Below are 23,598 nucleotides of genomic sequence, written 5' to 3' on the forward strand. Positions count from 1 at the left end.
TCAGGGGCTGCCCCAAAGAAGAGGGAGTCAAGCTATTCTCCAAAGCACCTGAGGGCAGGACAAGAAGCAACGGATAAAAACTAACCAAAGAGAGAAGCAACCTGGAACTAAGGAGAAATTTCCTGACAGAACAATTAATCAGTGGAACAACCTGCCTCCAGAAGCTGTGAATGTTCCAACACTGGAAGTTTTTAAGAAGAGACTGGACTGTCATTTGTCTGAAATGGTATACGGTTTCCAGCCTGAGCAGGGGGTTGGGCTAGATGACCTCCAAGGTCCCTTTCAACTATTATTATTATTATTGTTATTATTGTTATTATTATTATTATTATTATTATTATTATTATTATTATTATTATTATTATTATTATTATTATTATTATGGGCAATTAAGCTGACTTTGTAATAATGCCGCTTGGGGTGTGTGTGAAAGCCCTAATAAGCAGGCATATACATAGAATGAAGGCTACTGCTAAGCTTGTAAGCCGCCCTGAGTCTTCGGAGAAGGGCGGGATATAAATGGAATTAAAATAAAAAAATAAAAATTATTATTATTATTATTATTGACATTTTTAACCCTGTCTAAGGAACGGAGAGTGGTACCTGGGTCCTTCCCCCATTTAGTTTCCAAAACAACCTAAAGTGGTGTTTTTCAGACTTGGGCAGCTTGAAGATGTGTGGACTTCAATTCCCAGAATTCCCACACCAGCATGTAAGAGGACCTTCTTACTCCTTTTGTGAGAATTCACTAAGGTAACTTTGAAATGATTTCAATTGTTCCTTCCCAGTTTTCTTGCTACTTGGGCTGAGCTCCATTAATTCCTTCATTAAGTCTGTCATCTCTTGACTGTAAACTACTCTCCTTTCTTTACCCAAGAGGAAATTACTCCCTTGCTTGGCAAGAAGCCTCACTGAGTATCTTTGCTCTCCTCTCCACTCACTGAGGAGTCCTTACATCATCTGACAGCTATTTGATGGTGCCTAGATCTAGGTCAGGGTTAGGCAACCTTGGCTCTTTTATGACTCGTGGACTTCAACTCCCAGAATTCCTGAGCCAGCATGGAAACCTCTCCCTTTCCCCTCAGCATGGCTGGTTCAGGAATTCTGGGAATTGAAGTCCACGAATCATAAAAGAGCCAAGGTTGCCTACCCCTGATCTAGATGCTTTCTGGCTTGAGGTGTCCTGAAGCTGACATATCACAGGTTCAGCTGGAGCAGCTTTTTCCAAAGTCTGAGTTGAGTCCTGAGACACGACAGTCGGGTCTGCCAACTGCTGAGAAAAATCAGCTGTGTCTGTAGGAAGTTGATCCCACACGTCCTGGCCTGCACCATCTGTTACCTTAAATGTCAGCTACAAATCTATGGCTGTTGTATGCAAAAGCAATCTGCGTGTAACTCAGTTACTAGGCCTTTTAGAACAAAATCGAATAACTTTATTGTCACTGTGTAACTCACAAACGAAATTAAGTGCTGTCCACAGTGCACACACTACACACAAGTAAAAACCACAAATAAGATACATTATATATCCATATCCTTCACATTCTATTTACCATTGCGCTGCCTCTAATATTGCACTTCAGTGTTGCACTATACCAGGGATCTTCAAGCTTGGCAACTTTAAAACTTGTGGACTTCAACTTCCAGAATTCCTCAGCCAGCCCTGGCTGGCTGAGGAATTCTGAGAGTTGAAATCCACAAGTCTTAAAGTTGCCAAGTTTGAACACCCCTGCACTATACAGTAGTATTTAATATGGTTACCCAAGCAAAAGAGGCAGGCTGCCTCCCTCCCATTAGTAACATTATAGTAGTAACCATGGCACATTCGGAGAGTGAAAAGGATTCTAGAGCCAGATGCGTCAGAAGCTAAAGTGATAGTGTTGGAACATGCCCTTGGAAATTCCTCATGCCCTTGGACATTGGAAAGGCCAACAACCTTGCATGGAGGAATTCTTGTTGCCCTGGAGAAACCTCCCTTGACCTGTTCACCTCCAGAAGCATTGGACTACAACCATCATCCCCTGTACTCTGAGCCTTGAAGAAGTTAGGGTTGCATTTTCTATGAGACCCTAATGACTCTCCCTTAGCTTTTGTTTAAAGTCTAAAGAGCAACTGAGTTGGCTGACTGGATTTTCAGGTTACAAGGACTGCTCAGCTTTTGCGTGGGAGAGAAATGACAGAAAAGAGGAGAAATTACTTTCTCGCTACAGGGAATACATGGATAAACATTGAAGGATGCTGCTGCTGTCTTAGACTTTGGATATAGCTGCAAGAGAGTTTTGGCAGACTTTGAAGCTGGTTCGCACAAGCTGAAATGCAATTTGTAGTTCTTCCTGCCCAAATGCACCTTCCCCTAGCGTAGGTGGTTAGTTTACCATTCAATGTGTCATGCAAAATCCCAGATTCAGTGCAAGGAAGATCTAGGAAGGACAGGAAAGTTCCTGTTGGAGATATTGGAGAATTCAGTTTGTGGTGGGCTCAAACAATGTGCAAAAGCTAGCAGGTGGGGCCCAAACCTAGCTTAAGTAACATTTAACTCATGCGTCATGCTTTAAAATAGTGCCTGCACTTCTTTCCAAAGCAAAAAAAAAGAAGCATGATTTTGATTTAAAATTTAAAAAGAAAATTTGTCCAAAGACCAGCTGATGAAAAAAGTAGGAAAGTTGCAGAGGCAAAAACCACAACCAGATTCACTATCTAAGATTTATGGGTCTATTTCACTGTGGACACCTAGACAGTGTTTTCTTACCTTAGCTTTTTAACCAGGATGCACCATATGGCAAACCTACGTGTGTGCTGCTCCTCCTTGTGGCAGCATATAAAATACATCTAGCCTGTTATTGCTCTTGAGTGTTGCAAAATCAACTACAAAGAACTTTTAAAAGTCATGGAAATTGGGGGTCATTAAATCCAGAAATTGCTGATACAGCTTTTAATGTTTGATAAAGCAAAGGTTGTTTGGTTAGCAACCGACTTTAACAAACTCAGAGAGAACCTAGGAAAGATCCCATGGATGAAAATCCTAAAGGGGAAAACAACCCAAGAAGCGTGGGAAACCCTGAAAAACGCGATCACAAAAGCCCATATCAGCACAATACCAATGAGAAAGAAACAAGAAATCCAGGAAGAAACCAGCACGGCTGCACAAAGATCTCACCAACAAACTAAAAGAAAAAAGGACAAATACAAAAAATGGAAAGAGGGGCACATAACTAAGGCCGATTATCAGCAGACAGCCAGAACGTGCAAAGTTGAAGACAGGAAAGCAAAGGCTCAGAACCAACAAAGACTTGCAACAGAAATCAAGGATAATTAAAAAAAAAGTTTCTTCCAGCATACTAACAACAATAAAAAAGTCAAGGAAACTGTAGGTCCACTAAAGAGTGAAGATGGCAAGGAACTAACAGACAACAGGGAGAAAGCAGAGCTGCTTAACTCATACTTTGTATCAGTCTTCACACAAAAAGAAACCATAGCCCAACACACCCCAAAAAAACACAACTGCAAAAGACATACTAGAATCAAAATAAGCAAGAAAATGGTAAGAGAACACCTATTCAGTCTAGACGAATACAAATCACCAGCTCCCGACAGATTACATCCCAGAGTTCTGAAAGAGCTGGCAGATGTTATCTCAGAACCATTGTACCACATCTTTCACAAATCCTGGAGCACCGGGGAAGTACCCGAGGATTGGAAAAGGGCTGATGTGGTCCCCATCTTCAAGAAAGGGAAACTACAGACCAATCAGTTTTAACATCAAATACCTGGGAAGATCCTAGAAAAGATAATCAAAAAACAGATCTGCGAACAACTAGAAACAAACAAAGTCATAACTAGCAGCCAGCACGGGTTTGTTAAAAACAGATCATGCCAGACCAATCTGATCTCATTCTTCGATAAAGTAACTAAACTAGTAGACCAACAAAATGCAGTGGATGTAGTATACCTAGATTTCAGTAAGGCATTTGACAAAGTAGACCACAACCTACTCCTTGGTAAGCTAGAAAAAGGTGGAGTAGTCAACATCACCACCAACGGATCTTTAGCTGGCTGACAAACTGTACTCAATGAGTAGTCCTCAATGGCACTACATCCACATGGAGAGAAGTAAGCAGTGGGGTACCACAAGGTTCCGTCTTAGGCCCAGTACGCTTCAGTATCTTCATAAATGATTTAGACAAGGGATTGAAGGGGAACTCATCAAATTTGCAGATGATACCAAACTGTCACGAGTAGCCAACACCCCAGAAGACAAACTCAGGATCCAAAAAGATCTTGACAAACTCAAACAATGGGCCCTATCCAACAAAATGAGTTTTCAATGTGGAGAAAAGCAAAGTCTTACACTTAGGCAGGAAAAACCAAAGGAACAAATACAGATTGGGTGAGACCTGGTTTGGAGGCAGTAACTGTGAGAGGGACCTTGGAGTCCTGGTGGACGATCAATTAACTATGAGCCAGCAGTGTGCAGGAGCAACCAAAAAAGCTAATACAATCCTGGGTTGCATAAAAAGAGGCATAGAATCAAGATCACATGAAGTATTAGTACCACTTTATAAAACCCTAGTAAGACCACACCTCAAATACTGCAGCCAATTTTGGTCACCATATCACAAAAAAGATGTTGAGAGTCTGGAAAAAATTCAGAGAAGAGCAACTAAGATGATCAAAGGCCTGGAGACCAAAACGTATGAAGAACAGCTGTGGGACTTGGGTTTGGCCAGCCTAAAGAAAAGAAGAAATAGGGGAGACATGATAGCAGTGTTCCAGTATCTGAAGGGCTGTCAGAAAGAAGAGGGGGTCAGGTTGTTCACCAGAGAACCAGAGGGAAGGATGAGAAACAATGGATGGAAGTTGATCAAAGAGACAAGCAACTTGGAATTAAGGAGAAACTTCCTGACAGTGAGGACAATCAACCAGTGGAACAGCTTATCCCCAGAAATCGTGGGTGCCTCATCATTGGAAGATTTAAAAAGAGACTGGACAATCACCTATCTGAGATGGTATAGACCTTCAAGGTCCCTTCCATAATAATAATAATAATAATAATAATAATAATAATAATAATAATAATAATAATAATAATAATAATAATAATAATAATAATAATAATAATAAGAAGAAGAAGAAGAAGAAGAAGAAGAAGAAGAAGAAGAAGAAGAAGAAGAAGAAGAAGTTGGAAACCCTATACCATTTCAGACAAATGGCTGTCCAGTCTCTTCTTAAAAACTTCCAGTGTTGGAGTATTCACTGCTTCTGGAGGCAGGTTGTTCTACTGGTTAATTGTTCTAACTGTCAGGAAGTTTCTCCTTAGTTCTAGGTTGCTTCTCTACTTGATTAGTTTCCATCCATTGCTTCTTGTCCTGGCTTCAGGCACTTTGGAGCAGCCCCTGAGATATTGGAACACTGCTATCGTGTCCCCCCTCGTCCTTCTCTTCATTAAGCTAGACATACCCAACTCCAGCAACCATTTCTTATATGTTTTAGCCTCCAGTCCCCTAATCATCTTTGTTGCTCTTTTCTGCACTCTTTCTAGAGTTTCAACATCTTTTTTACATCGTGGTGACCAAAACTGGATGCAGAATTCCAAGTGTGGCCTTACCAAGGCATTGTAAAGTGGTATTAATACTTCACATGATCTTGATTCTATCCCTCTGTTAATGATTCTATCCCTCTGATATCCCTATTCTATTCTATTCTATTCTATTCTATTCTATTCTATTCTATTCTATTCTATTTATTCTATTCTATTCTATTCTATTCTATTCTATTCTATTCTATTCTATTCTATTCTATTCTATTCTATTCTATTCTATTCTATTCTATTCTATTCTATTCTATTCTATTCTATTCTACACTGGGACCAGCAATCTTTAGTTCTGCATTCTCCATTAAGTCTATTTGTTGAAAGTTGGTTGTAAAACACAAATTTTGATCCGGTCACTGCAGGACATTGCAATGGTCATAAATGCAAGGATTGGTTGCAAAATGTTTTAAAACACTATTGTAAATTTGAATAGTTGTTAAATGAAGCAGTTGATAAGTAAGGACTACCGCTATGTACTGTACATTTAGCAAAGTGAATATTTCTTTAGACAAGACTCTTAAACAGATAAAAAATAATCGAGAATATATCAGTTACAGTACATTACTCTTGCTTCGGCAAACTTTGGTGGAGAATGGCACTGGCAAGTACTTCTTGACAAGAAAACGTCAGGGACTAATTTAGGCAGTTGCCCAAAGTAAAAAACTGACACACTGTAGGAGAAGTACAGGCAGAGCTGGGGGTTCAGAATTAAACATGACATCAGCTTAGAATCCCTATGTTGCCACAAACAATCCAAATCCATCTGCCCTTGAATTCCCTTGAACCTTATCTGGTGCCAGTTTAATATAGAATTTTAGTTGACTAGATTCTTGTGTATAGGCTGCAATAAATCTTTGGTGCTGCAACTTAATGTATGCTCCTGATCCTTTGTGCCCATCACAGACAGACATACACACACAGAATCACACAAAATAAGGGGAAGAGAGAAATACTTTCACGTACTTGCAAGATTCTGTTAATGTGGCCTTACACTAAAGATAGAGCTAGCACTCAATATTGCACTTTTTGTGTAAACAACCTGGCAGTGTTAACCCTAGCTTTATCCAATCCATTTCTTCCTCCCTCCTCTCTCCCTTCCCCCTCATTTTTAACTAATGAATTGACAGTTCCTGGAAGTTGTCATGTTGCATATCTGTTTCATGCATATTTCAAAAGATCCACAGGTAAATTTGTGCCATTCAAAGAAAAGAGTTCACTTGATGCGCCATCATCCATCGAAGACTTCTGCAAGGAAATGAAGTCATTAACCACAACCACAATTGGCTGTGTTGAAATTAATGGCTATGCCTTTGAGGCTTCTTTCCCAGAATTAATGCTTTTTCACACAAAATGGAGGAAAAATAGTAAATTGAAGGACAACATTTTTTAAAAAAAATGCTTATTTTTACACTTATAAAACTGATGCCAAGCCAGAGATTCTTCAGTGACCGTCCTTGTTTATATTCTTTATTTAAAATTAATGTTCTTTATTTAAAATATAATATAATATTTGTCCATAAGATGGCAATATTTGCCTGTCTTATAACCGACTTTTCTAGCAGCTGTGATGGCTTGAGCAGCAAGGAAAATCTAGCAGATTCCACATGTTGTGGTGTAGCAAAATGCATCACAACTCACAGCTGCTTTGGATGAGATAAAGTAAAACCAAACCTCAACTCTAACCTCCCCCCACAGTAATCCCCAGGTAAGGTCAAAAAAGTAAAGATGATGGCTTCAAGCTTGGATATAATAGTCATCTTTATCACTACTCCTTGCTTTCCTCTTTGATATCTACGTAGATTGTAGATCAGAAGTCTACCAGCTTATTGTAGACTTGTTCAGTCCTCAGGCTAAGCTAAACAGTTCATCTGTAGTTCATCGTGCTGTGGGAACCAATGCCTTGTTTTAATGTGTCGTGTGAAGTAGGACACTACACTGAAACGTAATTCATTTGGGCGTGGCAGACTGTGAAAACAGTTGTATTTTCCTAACCCAGGTTCATCTTTCAATATCTTTTGGGAACCCCATTGATCTGTGTCACAAGGCGCACAAGACATGATGATATTGGATACGTGTCTCTTCTGCAATTGTCCAAACATGATTGAAGACACATAGAGAGCATCTCTCTTTGGTAAGACACAAAAGTGAACTGTAAGGCAAAATCATAGGAGGAAAGATCGTACACACACATCATCGTGCACGCACACACACACACACCCCACACACAAAGCAATGTTACAACAGGTAGGAGAGGTTAGGATCAGACAAGGCCATGTTTTTCAGAACTTTGGACAGCGCACTGTGGGAAAGACTAGAAGAATTCTGAACGCAACACCAAAACAAGGACACTAATGTATCAAAAAGGGGGTAAAATCATTTCCTCCCTTAACCACCAGTTTTCCACAGCATTTAGTAATCAAATGAACCAAACACATCCATTTGGATTTCATTGGAAATCCTGACAAAAAAAATGTCACTGGTAATGTCAGCCTTTTGAAATAGTCCAGACAAGAAGCAAGAGAATGAATGCTATAATCTGTGAACTGCTAGGGAAGGTCTGTCTTGCAATCTTCCTGCCTACCAGACTATCCAGGTTCTTCCGCCTCTTTGTCCTCTGAGACTACATTCCACTGCCTTCTATCTTTATTGGAAAGTTACATTAACAGAATGGCTGTGAAAGTTGGACCATAAGAAAGGCTGAGCACCAAAAAATTGAGGCCTTTGAACTATAGTGCTGGAGAAGACTCCTGCGGGTCCCTTGGACTGCAAGGCAATCAAACTGGTCAGTCCTAGAGGAGATCAACCCTGACTGCTCTTTAGAATGCCAGATCCTGAAGCTAAAACTCAAATACTTTGGCCACCTAATGAGAAGGAAGGACTCACTGGAGAAGAGCCTAATGCTGGGAAAGGTTAAGGGCAAGAGAAGAAGGGGACGACAGAGAATGAGGTGGCTGACTGGAGTCACTGAAGCAGTAGGTGTGAGTTTAAATGGACTTCAGAAGATGGTAGAGGACAGGAAGGCCTGGAGGAACATTGTCCATGGGGTCGCGATGGGTCGGACACAACTTCGCAACTAACAACAACAACAACACATTAACGTAAACCTGCAATTCTGTTTTTACTCTCCCGAAAACTGTATGCATGTGTGGGTGTGGGTGGGTGTCCCTTCTGGGATGCTTTGTTCACTCCTCCTCCTTCAGACTCAAGTTTTCCTTTATCAGACTGTTGGTTTAGGCTGCAGCTCTTCCTTCTGTCTCCCAAGGTCATTCTTACATCCCATTACACCTGCTGATACAGGAAGCAGAGGAGAAGTCACAGCCAGCACAATCTCTGCATTCAGCATGGGGCGCTAGAGGTGACACTGAGAGGCAGGTCTTGATTGTTGGGTGAAACCAGCTCCCCAGAATGAGTCTGTTGCTGGAGGCATATGTTCTGCTTATTTCCTAGGAATTACAGTGCCTCATTTTTCCATGTCCAGAAATGAATTACCATGCTGACACTGCTTGGAGCAAATAGCTGGATATCTGAGAGTACCTGAGCAAAAATGCAGAATGTTTGCTTTGTTCCTTCGAGGCCTAGATGGGCGATCAGGCAGAAATGTGGTTGTGCTTTTCTTCTGCTTCCTCGAGTACAGCAAAAGTGGAAGGAAGGTTGCGACTACAGCATCCAGAGTGGCTTTTTAATTCTGGAAAATTCTCTTCCCAATAGTGCAATAGCTGATCCTACAAAACAAAGGATTTCTGGGATTGGGCTCCAATCTTCAGCCAGGAGCATCCTTGGAAAGAATCCAGGTTTCCTTTTAATCCTCTTTATGGAGATCCATGGGGTACAGGGAGAGGAGGGAAAAAGATGGGGTGTGCAGATAACATCATACAAATGACACAGTTTGCATTCTTGCCTCAGAAAATCAGGATGTGACTGTCACAAACTGCCTATGGGCTTCTTTGCTGGGCCCCTTTTTTGGGTATGCTAATTGCAGAGAAGGTGGTAAGACAGTACTTCCTGGTCCCATCACAGACTGATTACAAGAAGGAAATGTCTGCAAAAGGAAACCCTGTCTGTTTGACAAATGGGCAACTGGTCGTACAGGCAGGGTCCCAGTTTCTTCTTTTGTGCAATGAATTCATGGATGAAAGGCACAAAGTGCCATTGTCTGAATTCACACGTCACATTTGCATTGTTCACTTTAATTTATGCTGGTAGACGAGGCAGAGAGGGAGAGAGAATGAACATGAGATTGGCGTAGAGGTTAAGGCATCAGGCTAGGAATTGGGAGACTGAGTTCTGCTCCTGCCTTAAGCACAAAGCCAGCAGGGTGACTTGGGCCAGTCACTCCCTGTGAACCCTAGCATGAAGGTAATGGCAAACCATTTCCAAAAATGTTGCCAAGAAAACTGCAAGAACTAATCCAAGCCGTCACTAGGATCAAGACTGATATCTGAAGATGAAGGGAGTGGAGAGGAAAAGAGAGGAGAGGAGAATTGAGGAGAGAGGAGAGGATTCTTAAGGCAAAATTTCCCAACCAGGTGTTCTTCCTGTTATCTATATTTAGGATGACCATGTATCCTTATTTGATAGAAGAAAGTTCTCTATTTAAAGGTATACTAAAGAACAAAACTCTGTTTGTGGGCAACCCACATCTGCACTGCTACCCGGGTGATTTCCCAATATTATACCAAGGTTGGTTTGTCCTGGCGTTACGGGTTGTGAAAAATTCTAACAATACTTGATGCCCAATGCACAAGTCTACACTTCCCTGTTACTACTTTGTTTGCAGGGGATTAAAATGTCTTCAAGTCAAGTCAATTTTGGATTGTGACACTGCACAGTCAAAAACTGACAAGGTTACCTTACCAGTTCCCGAAACCTGCTTCCAGTTTTCATTTAATTACATTTTGGAATGCTGATACTAAGTTTACACTTCAAAAAAGTATGCCTCTGCCACAGGCACTGAGGACACACTAGGAAGTCAGAGATTTCTTCAGACTTTCAAGAAGTCCTTTTTGCCTGCAGTTTTTCCCTTCAACCTTGATGTGTCTTTTCCAAAAAGAAAAATAGAATACAATGTCAATAATATTCTTGAGGATCAAGACCCTATCAATTTTATGACTATTGTAAGAAGGGCACACATACATTTATACATCAGGTCAAATCAGATCAGATCAAACCTAAGACCAAGCATTAAATATTATAAAAGTGCAGGTAGTCCTCAACTTACGACCACAATTGAGCCCAAAATTTCTGTTGCTAAGTAAGACACTTTGCCCCATTTTATGACCTTTCTTGCCACAGTTGTTAAGTGAATCACTGCTCAGTTGAAACACTGCAGTTGTTAAGTTAGTAACATGGTTGTTAAATGAATCTGGCTTCCCCATTGACTTTGCTGATCAGAAGGTGCCAAAAGGTGATCACATGACCCCGGGACATTGCAACTGTCATAAATGTGAGTCAGTTGCCAAGCGTGTCTGAATTTTGATCACGTGACCAGGGGGGATGCTGCAGCTGTCATAATGCATGTAAAAGCACAGAATTAGGCAACCCAAAATAAAAGTAATTGGAAATTCCTGTTTTGGCTCAAAACAGTATTTAACACAAGGGTTAAGAAGTTAAGATATCTTTGGGCAGGTTTGTGTGGGAGTTTATTTAGAAACAGGATATCCTAAAGAACCCTGTTGCAACCTTTTCAACTCTTCTGTGTGATTCAAGGTGCTGTTTCGATGAAACAGGAACATTGTCAAACGCTTTATACATGGACATCAATCCTGAGTTCCTGTAGCAATAGAGGTTGGGTTAAATCCGACTCTTCTTTAATCTGTTGAAAGTCAAACTAAGAGTTTGCTTGATAGTGAGATGGGTGGCATATAAAGTTAATACATAAAATTTAAAAATAGGCCAATAAATTAATATCCTTCTTTTGCATCACCTCCCACAATCAGGGGATACCTTTCACATCTGATGCAGCCCCCCTAAATTAGTATTTCTAAGAACTCTGACTATACAATTAACCAGAGTATTTTTTTAATTCACCAATCTTTATAAACTAAAGCAATTTTACTCTTCCAATGCAGGCTGTCCTTGACTTACACAGTTAGGACCAGAATTTTTGTTGCTCGGTTGTAAAATGAATCACGTACAGTTTTACAACCTTTTTTTGCCACAGTTGTTAAACAAACCACTGCAATTGTCAAAGTGAATCATGCAGCTGTTAAGCACACCTGGCTTTCCCTACTGACTTTGTTAGTGGGAAGCCGGCTGGGAAGGTCACAAATGACAATCCTGGGGTCTCCAGAATAGTGCAACCACTGTAAATACACGCCAGTTGCCAAGCACCCAAATTTTGGTTCCGTGACTGTGGGGATGTTGCAACAGTCATAAATGTGAGGACTGGTCATAAGTCAGTGCTGTAAATTGAGGACTACTTGTACATTGGGACTTCAGTTATTACCCTCCCAATCAGTTCATGAAGGCTGACCTCAAGGAACAGGTTCAAAAATGATATGGTGTTGTTTTTCCCCCCAGCAAAAACAACTAACAGGTTTTTGGCACCTGAAGGACTAGCAGATTTATGGCCACTTAATAGAGCATCCCAAAGTGACGCTGACTAGTTGGTCCTAATAGCTACCCTCTTTATTGCTTTAATATGCAGCTGTGCACACCTTCTCTGATTCACTCCTCTCCAAGCAAATGCCTTTGGGAGTAGTTCACACAAACACACAATTTAAAATTGCCTCTTTTTGCCCATAATGGATGTCGCAAGCCCAGCATATCCACACTAGACCAAACAACACATGACAGTCTCCTCTAGGGTACTGTCTTTGCAGGAAAAATATTCAAGTTTAGTCTGTCATGCAGTATAAAAGTGAGGTCAAGAAAAAGGAAAGCCTGGCTGGGGAACATCTTTGAATTGGGGCTGAAGGCTAGTGCAGGGGTCCTCAAACAAAAGACGACCCCTGGCTGGGGAATTCTGGGAGTTGAAGTCCACAAGTCTTAAAGTGGACAAGTTTGAGGACTCCTGGGCTAGTGAATCCAGAGAAAACCACATATGTATATGTACATAATGTGCTAATTTGTATGCATATATATTAATATTTACACATATAATTCCTACTACAGTATCCAATCCTAAGCAGACATTGGGTGTAGGTATGTGTTTTAAGTTTTTAGTTCCTCCTTTCCTGCAATACTTTTATAGATGCTATATCTGCCCATCGCTGATACTCTTCCCTTTGTGATGTTATTTGTCTACCCATAATCAGCAGTTCAAATTAGCAGGATGTTAGAAGAAACCAAGCAGTCTCCAAAGCAGGAAAAAAAGAAAATCAGGGAAAGTCTGGTAATACTTTTTCTACCTAAAAAATTGGCATCCAGTAGATTTAAACTATTTTTTTATTTAGAAAAAGGAAAGGGAAGGGAAAGAACAAAATGTGCGAAAAGAAAGGAGGGAAAAAATGGAAAAGTAGGAATATAATAGAGAAAAGAAATATATAAAATGTGATTTCTAAGCTTCATTATAAATGTAAACAAATTAGTGACTCTTCACTCCCTCTAGGATTACAAACATTTATCTCTCTTCATCCCATATCCTACTTCTTATTTGCAGATAAAATCTATGAAACCTCATCTTTTCAGCCTTGCTATCAGCAGACAGTCCATAAAGGGTTGCCAGAAGTAACAACATTTTAACTTTGATCAAATAAACCAATTTTATATTACTTCCTTCTCCTTCTAACAACCTTAATCTTTAGTTCACTCAAATAATGTCATAGATTCTATTTTATTTCTTCTTTGTTCCATCACACAGAGTTATTCAAGGCTTTAATAAACCTCTTTTGTAAATACACTAGGAAAAATTATCCAGGTCACTTTTTTGCTTTGTCATTCACCTTTTTTTAAAATCTCAGCCAATTTCTTTCATAGATCCAGTGTAACATCCTTTTTCTAAGTCATTCTCTTTGTCAGTTGCAAATCCACTTTCAATACTGCTTATGTTGTCAGATAATTTTTTTGTCTACATCTTTCATTTTGTCAATAACATCTTTTGGAAATAGTCTTTCCAGAGAAGCAAACATCTTTACTGACATTGTTGATATATAGTGGCTACTAATTACTGACTCCATTCGTAAAAATTCTTCTTCAGAATTTTATTGTTATAATTCTTTGCATCATTTTGAAGGCTTGCATTTATTTTTCCTCTATTTAAAATCTTTAGTACTTCTAGTGTCCAGTGTCAGCACTGCTAACATCAGATGTTTTTGCTTTGACAACATATGGAGATGCATTGGCTTAATTTCATGGTTCCGACAGATGGAACCCTTCAAAGAACTTTGAGGCATTTTTTACCTTAAAGAATCTTTATTCAAAAAGCATAGCATTGGCACTTACATAGTCAAAGCCAAAATCTGAATTCCCCTCCTCTGAGCACATAGTATCAAAGCACAATTTCCTCCTTTAATTAACAGTCATAAATCACATTCTCCAATTAGTTTGAAATGCAGGCTTTATCTCCAGTTCTCCAACCCACCAATTCTTATCATCTCTTATTTCAATAACCTCGGTTCACACACTAGTTACAGTATTGTTATGTCAAATTAAACTCCCATTCCTCCCCACCCAGTATAATTTAATTCTAACTCTAATTCTAAGAGTAAAACATAAGAAGGAAAATGGTTGCATCTCCATATGTTGTCAAAGCAAGAACATCTGATGTTAGCAGCGTTGACATCCAGTTTTTAATTTCATTGTGCATGGAAGGTGCTCGTAGTACTTTCTTGTGGTTATTCTTAATTGCACTTTAGTAATATTTAATCTAACTCTCTGATTGCTAACACATTTTAGCATTGCTTTAAAGTTACTCTGGTTTCTCTTTTGAAGGTATAAAACTTTCATCTTTTGCTAAGATTAAGTTTGTGTTTGCCATTTTTGTTGCGATTGATTTCTATAGGGACAAATTTCCCAAATACAATTTTATGGTTTCTTTCTTCAATCCCTTTAACAGAAAATTAACAGAATAGCAGAGTTGGAAGGGAGTTTGGAGGTCTTCTAGTCCAACCCCCTGCTCAAGGAGGAAACTCTATACCATTTCAGATAAATGGTTCTCCAATTTCTTCTTAAAACCTTCAGTGTTGGAGCACCCACAACTTCTGGAGGCAAATCGTTCCACTGATTAATTGTTCTAGCTGTCAGGAAATTTCTCCTTACTTCTAGGTTGGTTCTCTCCTTGATTAGTTTCCATCCATTGCTTCCTGTCCTGCCTTCAGATGCTTTGGTTAATAGGTTGACTCTGTCTTCTTTTATGCATACAATTATCCATACATGTTTATGCTGGATTCTTTTAATTTGTGTTTTCATTTATTTATTTATCAAATTTATATAGTTGTCCATCTCACAGAACAAATGACTTGTATGAGTGGGACATTTTATTATGTACATTTTTGTAAGTATGCCAATGCAAGCATTTTCATTTGCTAATCGCCAACATGTGTGCTTTTGGGTGTTTCTTCCATCTAGTATTCATATTTTGCAACATTTAAAGAAAGATATAGATGTTTTTTTTCAATGTGCGTGTTGTTTCAGGAAATGAGACATAAATTAAGTTAAGATTCAAATGCAAACTGAATGAACTTCTGTCCCCTTCTCATCTTTATTTATGGGTCATAATTAAGTATCACTAGAGGTGCCAATTTGGGCAGAGACAGTAGTTAATAAATGCCAGAGGTAATTGAGTAAAGGGATGAATGCAGCCATAAAAAATGGTACCTGTAATATGCTGCCAGAGGCAACCAATTCACCTTAGCTCATAAAAAAGGCCAGCTGCATTTCCAAACCCCATTGGAACGATTTGCCGCAAAGTTAGCCTGTCACTGGAGCAGATGATTCAGACAGCTTGTGCAAGGGAGAACAAGTATCCATAATAAATGGGGAGATTTGCGTGATTTGACTTTCAATATGGTAAATTTTGAGGGGCCTCTTCCTCCTTCTTTCACAGTCACCTCTTATATCATCAGATAGTTATTCAATCTGAAAAGTGGATTTGGACCTAGTCACTTGCTAAGAGAGATAAAGGCGGGGTGTTAAGAAGCACTTCCTGATTAGCCCAAGATTGGCCAATCTGAGGCAGGACTTCAGATAAAAGCTAGAAGGGAACTGGAAGCCAAATCATTGAATTCCCACATCTTGGGGGTAAGAACTGCCTATACTTCCTTGCTGTCTCTCTAATTGATTTCAAGGTCTATACAAATGTATGTGTTTTCCAGGAGCATCACGGAGAAGATCCCTGCTGGGGCCAGAGGATATTGGTTGACAGGAGATTTCAGCATTGACAGCTGCTAACTCGATCATTTTATTCCAGTAAACGAACAGGGATATTTGCAACCTTGATTTATGGCACTCGACAGATGTGGGATATTGTTGTTGTTGTTGTTGTTAGCTGCGAAGTCGTGTCCGACCCATCGCGACCCTATGGACAACATTCCTCCAGGCCTTTCTGTCCTCTACCATCTTCTGGAGTCCATTTAAGCTCACGCCTACTGCTTCAGTGACTCCATCCAGCCACCTCATTCTCTGTCGTCCCCTTCTTCTATTGCCCTCGATCTTTCCCAGCATTAGGCTTTTCTCCAGTGAGTCCTTCCTTCTCATTAGGTGGCCAAAGTATTTGAGTTTTAGCTTCAGGATCTGGCCTTCTAAAGAGCAGTCAGGATTGATCTCCTCTAGGACTGACCGGTTTGATCGCCTTGCAGTCCAAGGGACTCGCAGGAGTCTTCTCCAGCACCATAGTTAGATGTAAATTGCCATCTCTAGCCAAGGAGTTGGTCTCTGGAGCATAAGAGTTGAGCAGTCTTCTGGGATTAATGGCTGCCAATCACTTTGGGCAGGGGTAGGCAACCTTGGCTCTTTTATGACTTGTGGACTTCAACTCCCAGAATTCCTGAGCCAGCCATGCTCAGGGGAAAGGGAGAGGTTTCCAAGCTGAGCCATGCTGGCTCAGGAATTCTGGGAGTTGAAGTCCACAAGTCATAAAAGAGCCAAGGTTGCCTACCCCTGACTTTGGGGTAGGAACAGGTGAATATGGGGGAATTATACAGCACAGCTTGGATTTTCTCTTTCTATCCTAGATTTGGGGAATCTTTGTTTTAGCTAACCAAGGCTAGGTAGGTTTGGTTAGAGATTTGGATTTATTTTTTTTATACAAAACCCTGGAATGAAATGCAACCATACTTAGGCCTTCTCCATCTACTTGGGAGATTACTCCTCTTCTATGTAGTTTTTGTCACTTTGGTAGTTCTCGTCTTCCTGTACTGCATCGCAGCCTTAATACTGTACCTCAGTTGTATGCACTTGTATTATGGTGCTGGAAAAGTCCCTGTGATTGTAAGTCAGCATGATCTGGCTTTTAAACTTGCTTTTCTGTAATTTGTAGCATTGGGTGAAGGTATGCATGAGTGCCATTGATCTGTAAAGTTAATTCATTGAGCCTACAATTTTTTTTATTTATATCCCATTTCTTTATAAGCAATTCAAGGCGGTGAACGTACATAATACACCTTCCGCTTCCTATTTTCCCCAGAACAACAACAACCCTGTGAGGTGAGTTGGGCTGAGAGAGAAGGACTGGCCCTAAGTCACCCAGCCAGCTTTCACGCCTAAAGTGGAACTAGAACTCACAGTCTCCTGATTTCTAGCTGGGTAGAGTCTATTTGTTTGCCACCTCAAAATGGCTAGAACTCCACATTGCTGCTTTGGACAATAATGGGTGAGGGGGCTCTGAGGATTGCAGCATAAAGGAGCTGTAGGGGCCAACTTCAGCCTTGCAACCTCTATGATTCTTTACTTTTCCTGTAAAATCAAAGCTTCCATGTGTTTGTTTTCTGTGAGATTCATGCTGACCATTATGCTGAATGGTTTGTGAGGTGAGTTGGGCTGGTGTATTATGTACGTTCACCGCCTTGAATTGCTTATAAACCAAGATGGCGGAATGTTAGCCTTTTAAATTTCTCAATATTCTTGTTTTCGACAGATCTTATTCTTGGGAATCATTATTGTGGTTAACAACCATGTTACATCTTTTCTTCAAGTTACTGTCTGCCGTTTTGTACATGGCATCTTCAGGTAAGAACTTGAAAATGTACCTGCTTATTTTTTAAAAAAATACAGTGGATATAGTTGAATGTGAGTTGAGGATGACATGGGTGGGGTGAATCCGGGGTCAATCCAAGGATACACAAACACACACAAATATAAATGTCTTGCACTGCACCATATGCAGGGTTAGGCAAGTTGTTATAGCCTCCTGCAAATGCCTTTCTCCTGTATTTCATAAATGGAAACATAATAAAAACAAATATAATTGTCGTGACTCACTGTGACTCTGGGCAGCTTACAGAAATAAAACTCTAATACAAAAGCTAATAACAACAACAAGGCAACAACGATCAAGCCAACCACTTGGGCTCCGTATAACCCTGAGCTCCTTCGGCCCATATCTTCAGGGCCTTTTGAAAGAGTGTCAAAGTGGGGGGCAATCTTATTTACACAGGGATGATGTTCCATAGGGAGGGAACCAGATGGATCTCCTTCAGAGCGGGGACCCGTAATGTATCTTACTCAGATCAAAAGAGAATCTCATCCTTTCCTAGAACCAGGGTCCTTGATTTCTGACTTTAATGCACCTTTCAGTTCTTCTGGGATCCTTTCTTCCTTTCTTTGTGGTTTATTCATTTTTATTCTCTCTCTCTTTTTTTTTTCCAGCCACTGCAGCGGAAGGAGAAAGAGTCCTGGGAGGCAAACCGTGTCGGCCCAATTCCCAGCCATGGCAGGCTGCCCTATTCTCAGGATGCAGGCTGATCTGTGGAGGGACTCTCATTCACCCATCCTGGGTGCTGAGTGCGGCCCACTGCAGAAAGTCATCGTAAGTGCAAACAGGGTAAAAGGACATTGGGTGTGCTGTTCAGTTTAACAAGAATACGAACAGATCATAAAGGCAAGAAAAGTGGAAGGGATGGAATGTGTTTAGCCCTGGGGATAGAAGAGGAACGACATGCTAGCACTTTTGACATGGCCACATGGAAGGACGCAAATATTTATTTTGTCTTGTCTAAGAGGGAGGGACTTGGATTTAATAAGCATACATGACAAGGACAGATTATGGGTTAAATTTGTTGAAGAACTCTCTAGTGCCAATAAGAGAGTTTCATCAATGAAATTCATTATATAGGAGGACAGAGTAGGCAACTCTCTGTCACTAAAGGTCTTCAACTAGAAACTAGCAACTAGCTATCTGTTGTGGATCTGTTCATGCTGGATTTTTTGAAAAGCAAATCTGCCTTCCTCCATTGACCTTGCTTGTGTGAAGCCAGCTGGGAAGATTGCAAATGGTGATCACATGATTCTGGGGCACTGCAACGGCCATAAGCATATGCCAAGTGCCTAAATTGTGATCATATGACTATGGAGATGCTGCAATGGTCATAAGTGTCAGGACATGACAATCACTTTTTTCCAGTGCTGTCATAACTTTGAACTGAGGCTAAATGAATATACCTACCTATATTTTGCATCACATATGCTGTATAAGAGAAAGCTGAAAAGAATTTGGTAATGTGTTTAGTATTTAGTAATGAAGCGTAACTTCTATCTGATTCAACTAATGCACATGTAAAATAAGATATGGTATTACCACTTGGTTTTAGTTGTATTACTCAGTGATAAGATCAGCACAATTCCTCCCTCTACTTACATAAGAAGTTTTTTTTCCCCTTCCATAAGAAGTTCAAGGTGAGGACAAATGAGCTGCATTGGTTTTCATGCATGAACAGAGTGGTTAGGAGGCCTTTTCCCTTTACTTTTAATTTTAAAAAATCCAAAAGTTTTACAACAGCATCAAATTCTCTGCAGGCAAGAGCAGTCTTTCCCCAGGAATGATTGAGTGATCTCATATTATACAGTCAGTCTTGGAAGTGCTGGAGATCAAAATAGGTGTAGCCTATAAAAATTGCAATAAGGAGATCAGTCTTGAAAGAAAGAAATGAAGTTGGAGGACTTCTCCGAGTTAATTTGAACATTTTTTAAAAAGTAGGCACCATCTATGAACACTTCACCTGGGGTGGCAATTTTTTTTTAAAGCTAACCTCCTTAAAACACAGAGATCTAGAAATCTACTTTATTTTGGTCAACTCAACAATCAAGGTGCCTAGTCTTAGAGGCTGTTGCAATGATGGGAGTTGGTGTTGTTTTCCATTATCTTTAGAGACACTTTATCTGGAGTTTGTTTAAAGGCAATAGGATTTTGTTTCACCTACCTTGATGTAGTCAGATTAAAAATACAACAAATGAGAGCTGGCATATAATTATTCTTGCCAAGATTTAGAGTCACCAACCGATTTTGTGGCTCCTTCATTTTTGCAACAGTCCAATGTGAACAAATGAAAGCTTCAATTTATTTATTTATTTTAAGAAATCAGTAAGCAAAATAAATAAAAGTTCTTGTCAGAAAAACCTCTGGTTTCTCAGGGTCTACCTGCTGAGAGATGCCTTTAAAGACACAAGGGCAGATTCATCAAGAGAGGGGGAAAATGACGGTTTTGCCGCAGGGCAATTTTCCAGCAACAGAAGCTAATCTTGTTTCGTTCTTTCAGCATTTTCCCGGTGCGTCTTGGAGAACACCATCTGAGGCGCATAGACTGGTCAGAACAGCTCAAGTTATCATCAAAAGCCATTGTGCATCCTGAATACAACCGACAAACCTTGAACAATGATATTATGCTGGTTAAGCTGCTGATCCCGGCTACCTTAAATGATAAAGTCAAAGTCCTGAATTTGAGTACCAGCTGCCCGGAGCCTGGAACCAAATGCCTCATTTCAGGATGGGGTACAACAAGCAGCCCACAACGTATGTTGACAGATAAACTGAGTTCTCATATCATACTACATGTTGGTTGGCCTAGAGAGAGTTTATGGAATAAATCTAAGAAATTAAATCGGTGCAACGTGCTGAACCAAAATAGAAATACTGTGGTTTAATGGTGGAGTGTGTATGAATTCCCTTGTAAGCTTAGGGCTACAATGTGTTTCATAGAGCAAGTTGAATGAAACAGTGGAGGAATATTGTCTGTTCTGGGAGGCAGTCCTAAATATTATAGGATGCTCAGATGTTGATAAAGACACTTGAGGCATTTGCAATGCTTAAGACACCCACCCTGCGGGGCTTGTAGCATTGAAGGTCAGAAAAGAGACAATGATTAGGTGCAGGTTTTGCCACTTTGGGTTAGTTTAATGGGAGGGTCTAGTTACAAAAAGATATATTTTAAAGCTGAACCAGAACCCAAGTTCACATTTTTTGTCTACTCCTTTTTTAAACTATCAAAATTAATGGCTATTATATGCCAATGAATTCTACAAGTTAAACACCCCCAGGTAAGATGCTTCCCTTTTGTCTGGTCTTAAATCTCTGGTCCATTCTAAAGATAACCTTAGACCTAGTCATAAGGGGAAGGAGAAGAATGCCATCTACCTTCTCCTTTATTGAATGCCATCTTCCTTTACAGCCAAATATCCGGATGTTCTACACTGTGCCAACATCACCATCATCAGTCACAATGTTTGCCGATTGATTTATCCCAATTATATCAATGAAAACATGGTCTGTGCTGGCAAGATGGAGGGAGGAACAGATACGTGCCAGGTAAAAGGAGTTGGGGTCTATTTAGGCAGCCACTTTAATGAGATTTTCTCTAATCCATGAGGAGGACACTAAAGTACGCCAGATAACAACTTCAATATCCATAGCTTGTCTCTACTCTACCTTGATGAAGAGGCCAGTGACTGGTACAGGTCTAACAATTTGCTGCAAGGCAGGTTAAAGTCCAGAGATTGACTGATTTCCCAGGGGCAGGACAAAGGCTTCCCCCCTAAAATGAGCTGGCTTTGGAAAGGAGGTAAATTTTGACAGATGATTGGAGCAGCAAGTTTAGCCATCTATCAAAAACCTTACAGTAGAACATGTGTTGTAACCATCTTCACGTGATCGGCTTGTCAGGCTTGTTCAGAAACCCATGCCTGACTTCTAGATTCTACAGGTGCTGCAAGATTCACCACTTTTATCAAGTGATGAAAGTATAATTGCGCCTTTGCAATTCATGCTCTGGCTTTTCAACATCATGATGCATGCGCAGAAGAGGAGGGGCTTGCGCTGCAACAAGTGTTGCTTTCATAATTTACCCTCCCCACTTTGCTTTCTCAAGGGCACTATTGCTGCAGAGTAACCTGCCTATCTACACAGGCAGGTTACTCTGCAGCGTAAGGTTGTCTACGTAAGGTTGACAAGCAAGTCACCGTACCAACATCCTCATCTATAGCTTGCTCTTAAGGATGCTTCTCCTTTTTCTTCCTTTTGGCAACCCACTTGGCAAGGTGGGCAAGTGAAGATGAGACGGCATATCAGTCTTCTTGTTCCCTCATGTTCCTAACAATAAACACCAGGAAATAGGTAGTCATAGCTTAAGGAGAGATACCATGGTTCTATACTGGGGATGGACAGAAGACCAAGGGTGGAAAGACATTGGTTAAGTTCTTCATTCAGCCATGAAGCTTACTGGATACATCTGACTTTCTTTTAGTCTCACAGACCTTAAGAGTTGCTGTGAAAACATAAAGGAGAAGCAAACGTCATCCATGCTGCCTTGTGCTCTTGGGGTGGGAGAAGGAAGGACTCATGTTGTATTTTGTTTTGCTTTCTGGACAGGGTGATTCGGGTGGACCCTTGGTCTGCAATGGGAAGCTGCAAGGCATTGTATCCTGGGGCCCCTACATATGTGCACAGCCAAATAAGCCAGGAGTTTATGTTAATGTCTGCAGATATATTGACTGGATCCAGGAGACTATCCAAAATAACTGAGGATCACAGGACAGTTCTGAACAAACTCCAAAGGGAGAGGAAACTTTGCTTCTCTTTTTGGTCAAATTGGCATTGTGTTATATTGATGGTGCTTTTGACACAGCTCTGGAGCTATTAACATGTGAATTAATAAAAGCCTCGTTTGTGGCCAAGTTTTCTTGGGTGCACAACTTTATTTGACTCCCCCCCTCCACCCCAGTACCAATACTCTTAGCAACGTGAATCTTCCTTTATATATTTTAAAATATACCCTTTGGTTCATCAAGTCCAGGGGGAGGCAACCTTGGCTCTTTTATGACTCATGGACTTCAACTACCAGAATTCCTGAGCCAGCATGGCTCAGCATGGAAACCTCTCCCTTTCCCCTCAGCATGGCTGGCTCAGGAATTCTGGGAGTTGAAGTCCACCAGTCATAAAAGAGCCAAGGTTGCCTACCCCTGATCAAGTTCATTCCCCTGGCAGGAACCCTAATAAAATTATCCTTCTCAGGTACCCATCCAGCCTCTCTTTGAACATGCTCAATAAAAGTATCTCTCATCTCTTTGCTTAACTGGCTCCATTATTAACTGCTTATATTATTAGGTTTTTTAAAAAACCAAAAACAAAAAACATTCAACTGGAATTTGCCTTCTTGTATTAATGTACTCATCCTAGGGCAGGGGTAGGCAACCTTGGCTCTTTTATGACTCGTGGACTTCAACTCGCAGAATTCTGGGAGTTGAAGTCCACGAGTCATAAAAGAGCCAAGGTTGCCTACCCTTGTCCTAGGGGGGAAAATAACAAGTTGTGACTTTCATCTATGTAATTCTTCAGATACTAAATAGAACAATGTGCTTCTCTATACCTTTCTCTTCTCAGGGTTAAATCAAGTCAATTTTCTCAGTAAATCCACATAGGACCTAATCTTTAGTTTCCAGATCCATCCTAGCTGTTTGTTTGTTTGTTTTTTTACTTCTTCCATTGAATATGATTCCTTCTAAAAAGGAGGGATTTGGCAGTACTCTTCAGATTTCTGAAAGGATGTTGCATAGAAGATGTGGATCTGTTTGTCATTGTTCCAGAATATAGAACATGAAATAATGGGATTTAAGTTATAGATTATAGAATGACAGCTACTGAT

At 40.3% G+C, this 23,598-nt stretch overlaps 1 protein-coding gene across 5 annotated transcripts; it reads left to right on the forward strand.

The window, feature by feature from the left end:
- The first annotated feature begins 682 nt into the window (after positions 1–682).
- LOC308672202 (trypsin-like) lies at positions 683–22,965 on the forward strand. Of its 5 annotated transcripts, XM_081334911.1 has the most exons (8): positions 683–712; positions 14,964–15,023; positions 15,844–15,937; positions 17,604–17,695; positions 18,335–18,494; positions 20,221–20,474; positions 21,130–21,266; positions 22,326–22,965. In XM_081334911.1, the coding sequence occupies exons 4-8, from the start codon at positions 17,641–17,643 to the stop codon at positions 22,476–22,478; spliced, it is 759 nt and encodes a 252-aa protein (XP_081191037.1). In that variant the 5' UTR covers positions 683–712; positions 14,964–15,023; positions 15,844–15,937; positions 17,604–17,640; the 3' UTR covers positions 22,479–22,965. The 5 variants fall into 5 exon arrangements, with proteins under 5 accessions (XP_081191037.1, XP_081191040.1, XP_081191038.1 ...); XM_081334912.1 differs by lacking the exons at positions 683–712; positions 14,964–15,023 and adding an exon at positions 12,903–12,923; XM_081334914.1 differs by lacking the exons at positions 683–712; positions 14,964–15,023; positions 15,844–15,937 and adding an exon at positions 7,689–7,721.
- The last annotated feature ends 633 nt before the right edge of the window (positions 22,966–23,598 follow it).

Source organism: Vipera berus (assembly GCF_964194415.1).
Source record: "Vipera berus genome assembly, chromosome: 9".
In the NCBI taxonomy this organism is placed as follows: Eukaryota; Metazoa; Chordata; class Lepidosauria; order Squamata; family Viperidae; genus Vipera; species Vipera berus.

Bases quoted from the DNA above. Each gene is read 5' to 3' on its own strand.
- LOC308672202 (XM_081334911.1), top strand. From the start codon at position 17,641: ATGTTACATCTTTTCTTCAAGTTACTGTCTGCCGTTTTGTACATGGCA. The intron at 17,696-18,334 runs GTAAGAACTTGA...TTTTTTTTCCAG, and splicing joins TTTGTACATGGCATCTTCAG to CCACTGCAGCGGAAGGAGAA. The intron at 20,475-21,129 runs GTATGTTGACAG...CTTCCTTTACAG, and splicing joins TACAACAAGCAGCCCACAAC to CCAAATATCCGGATGTTCTA.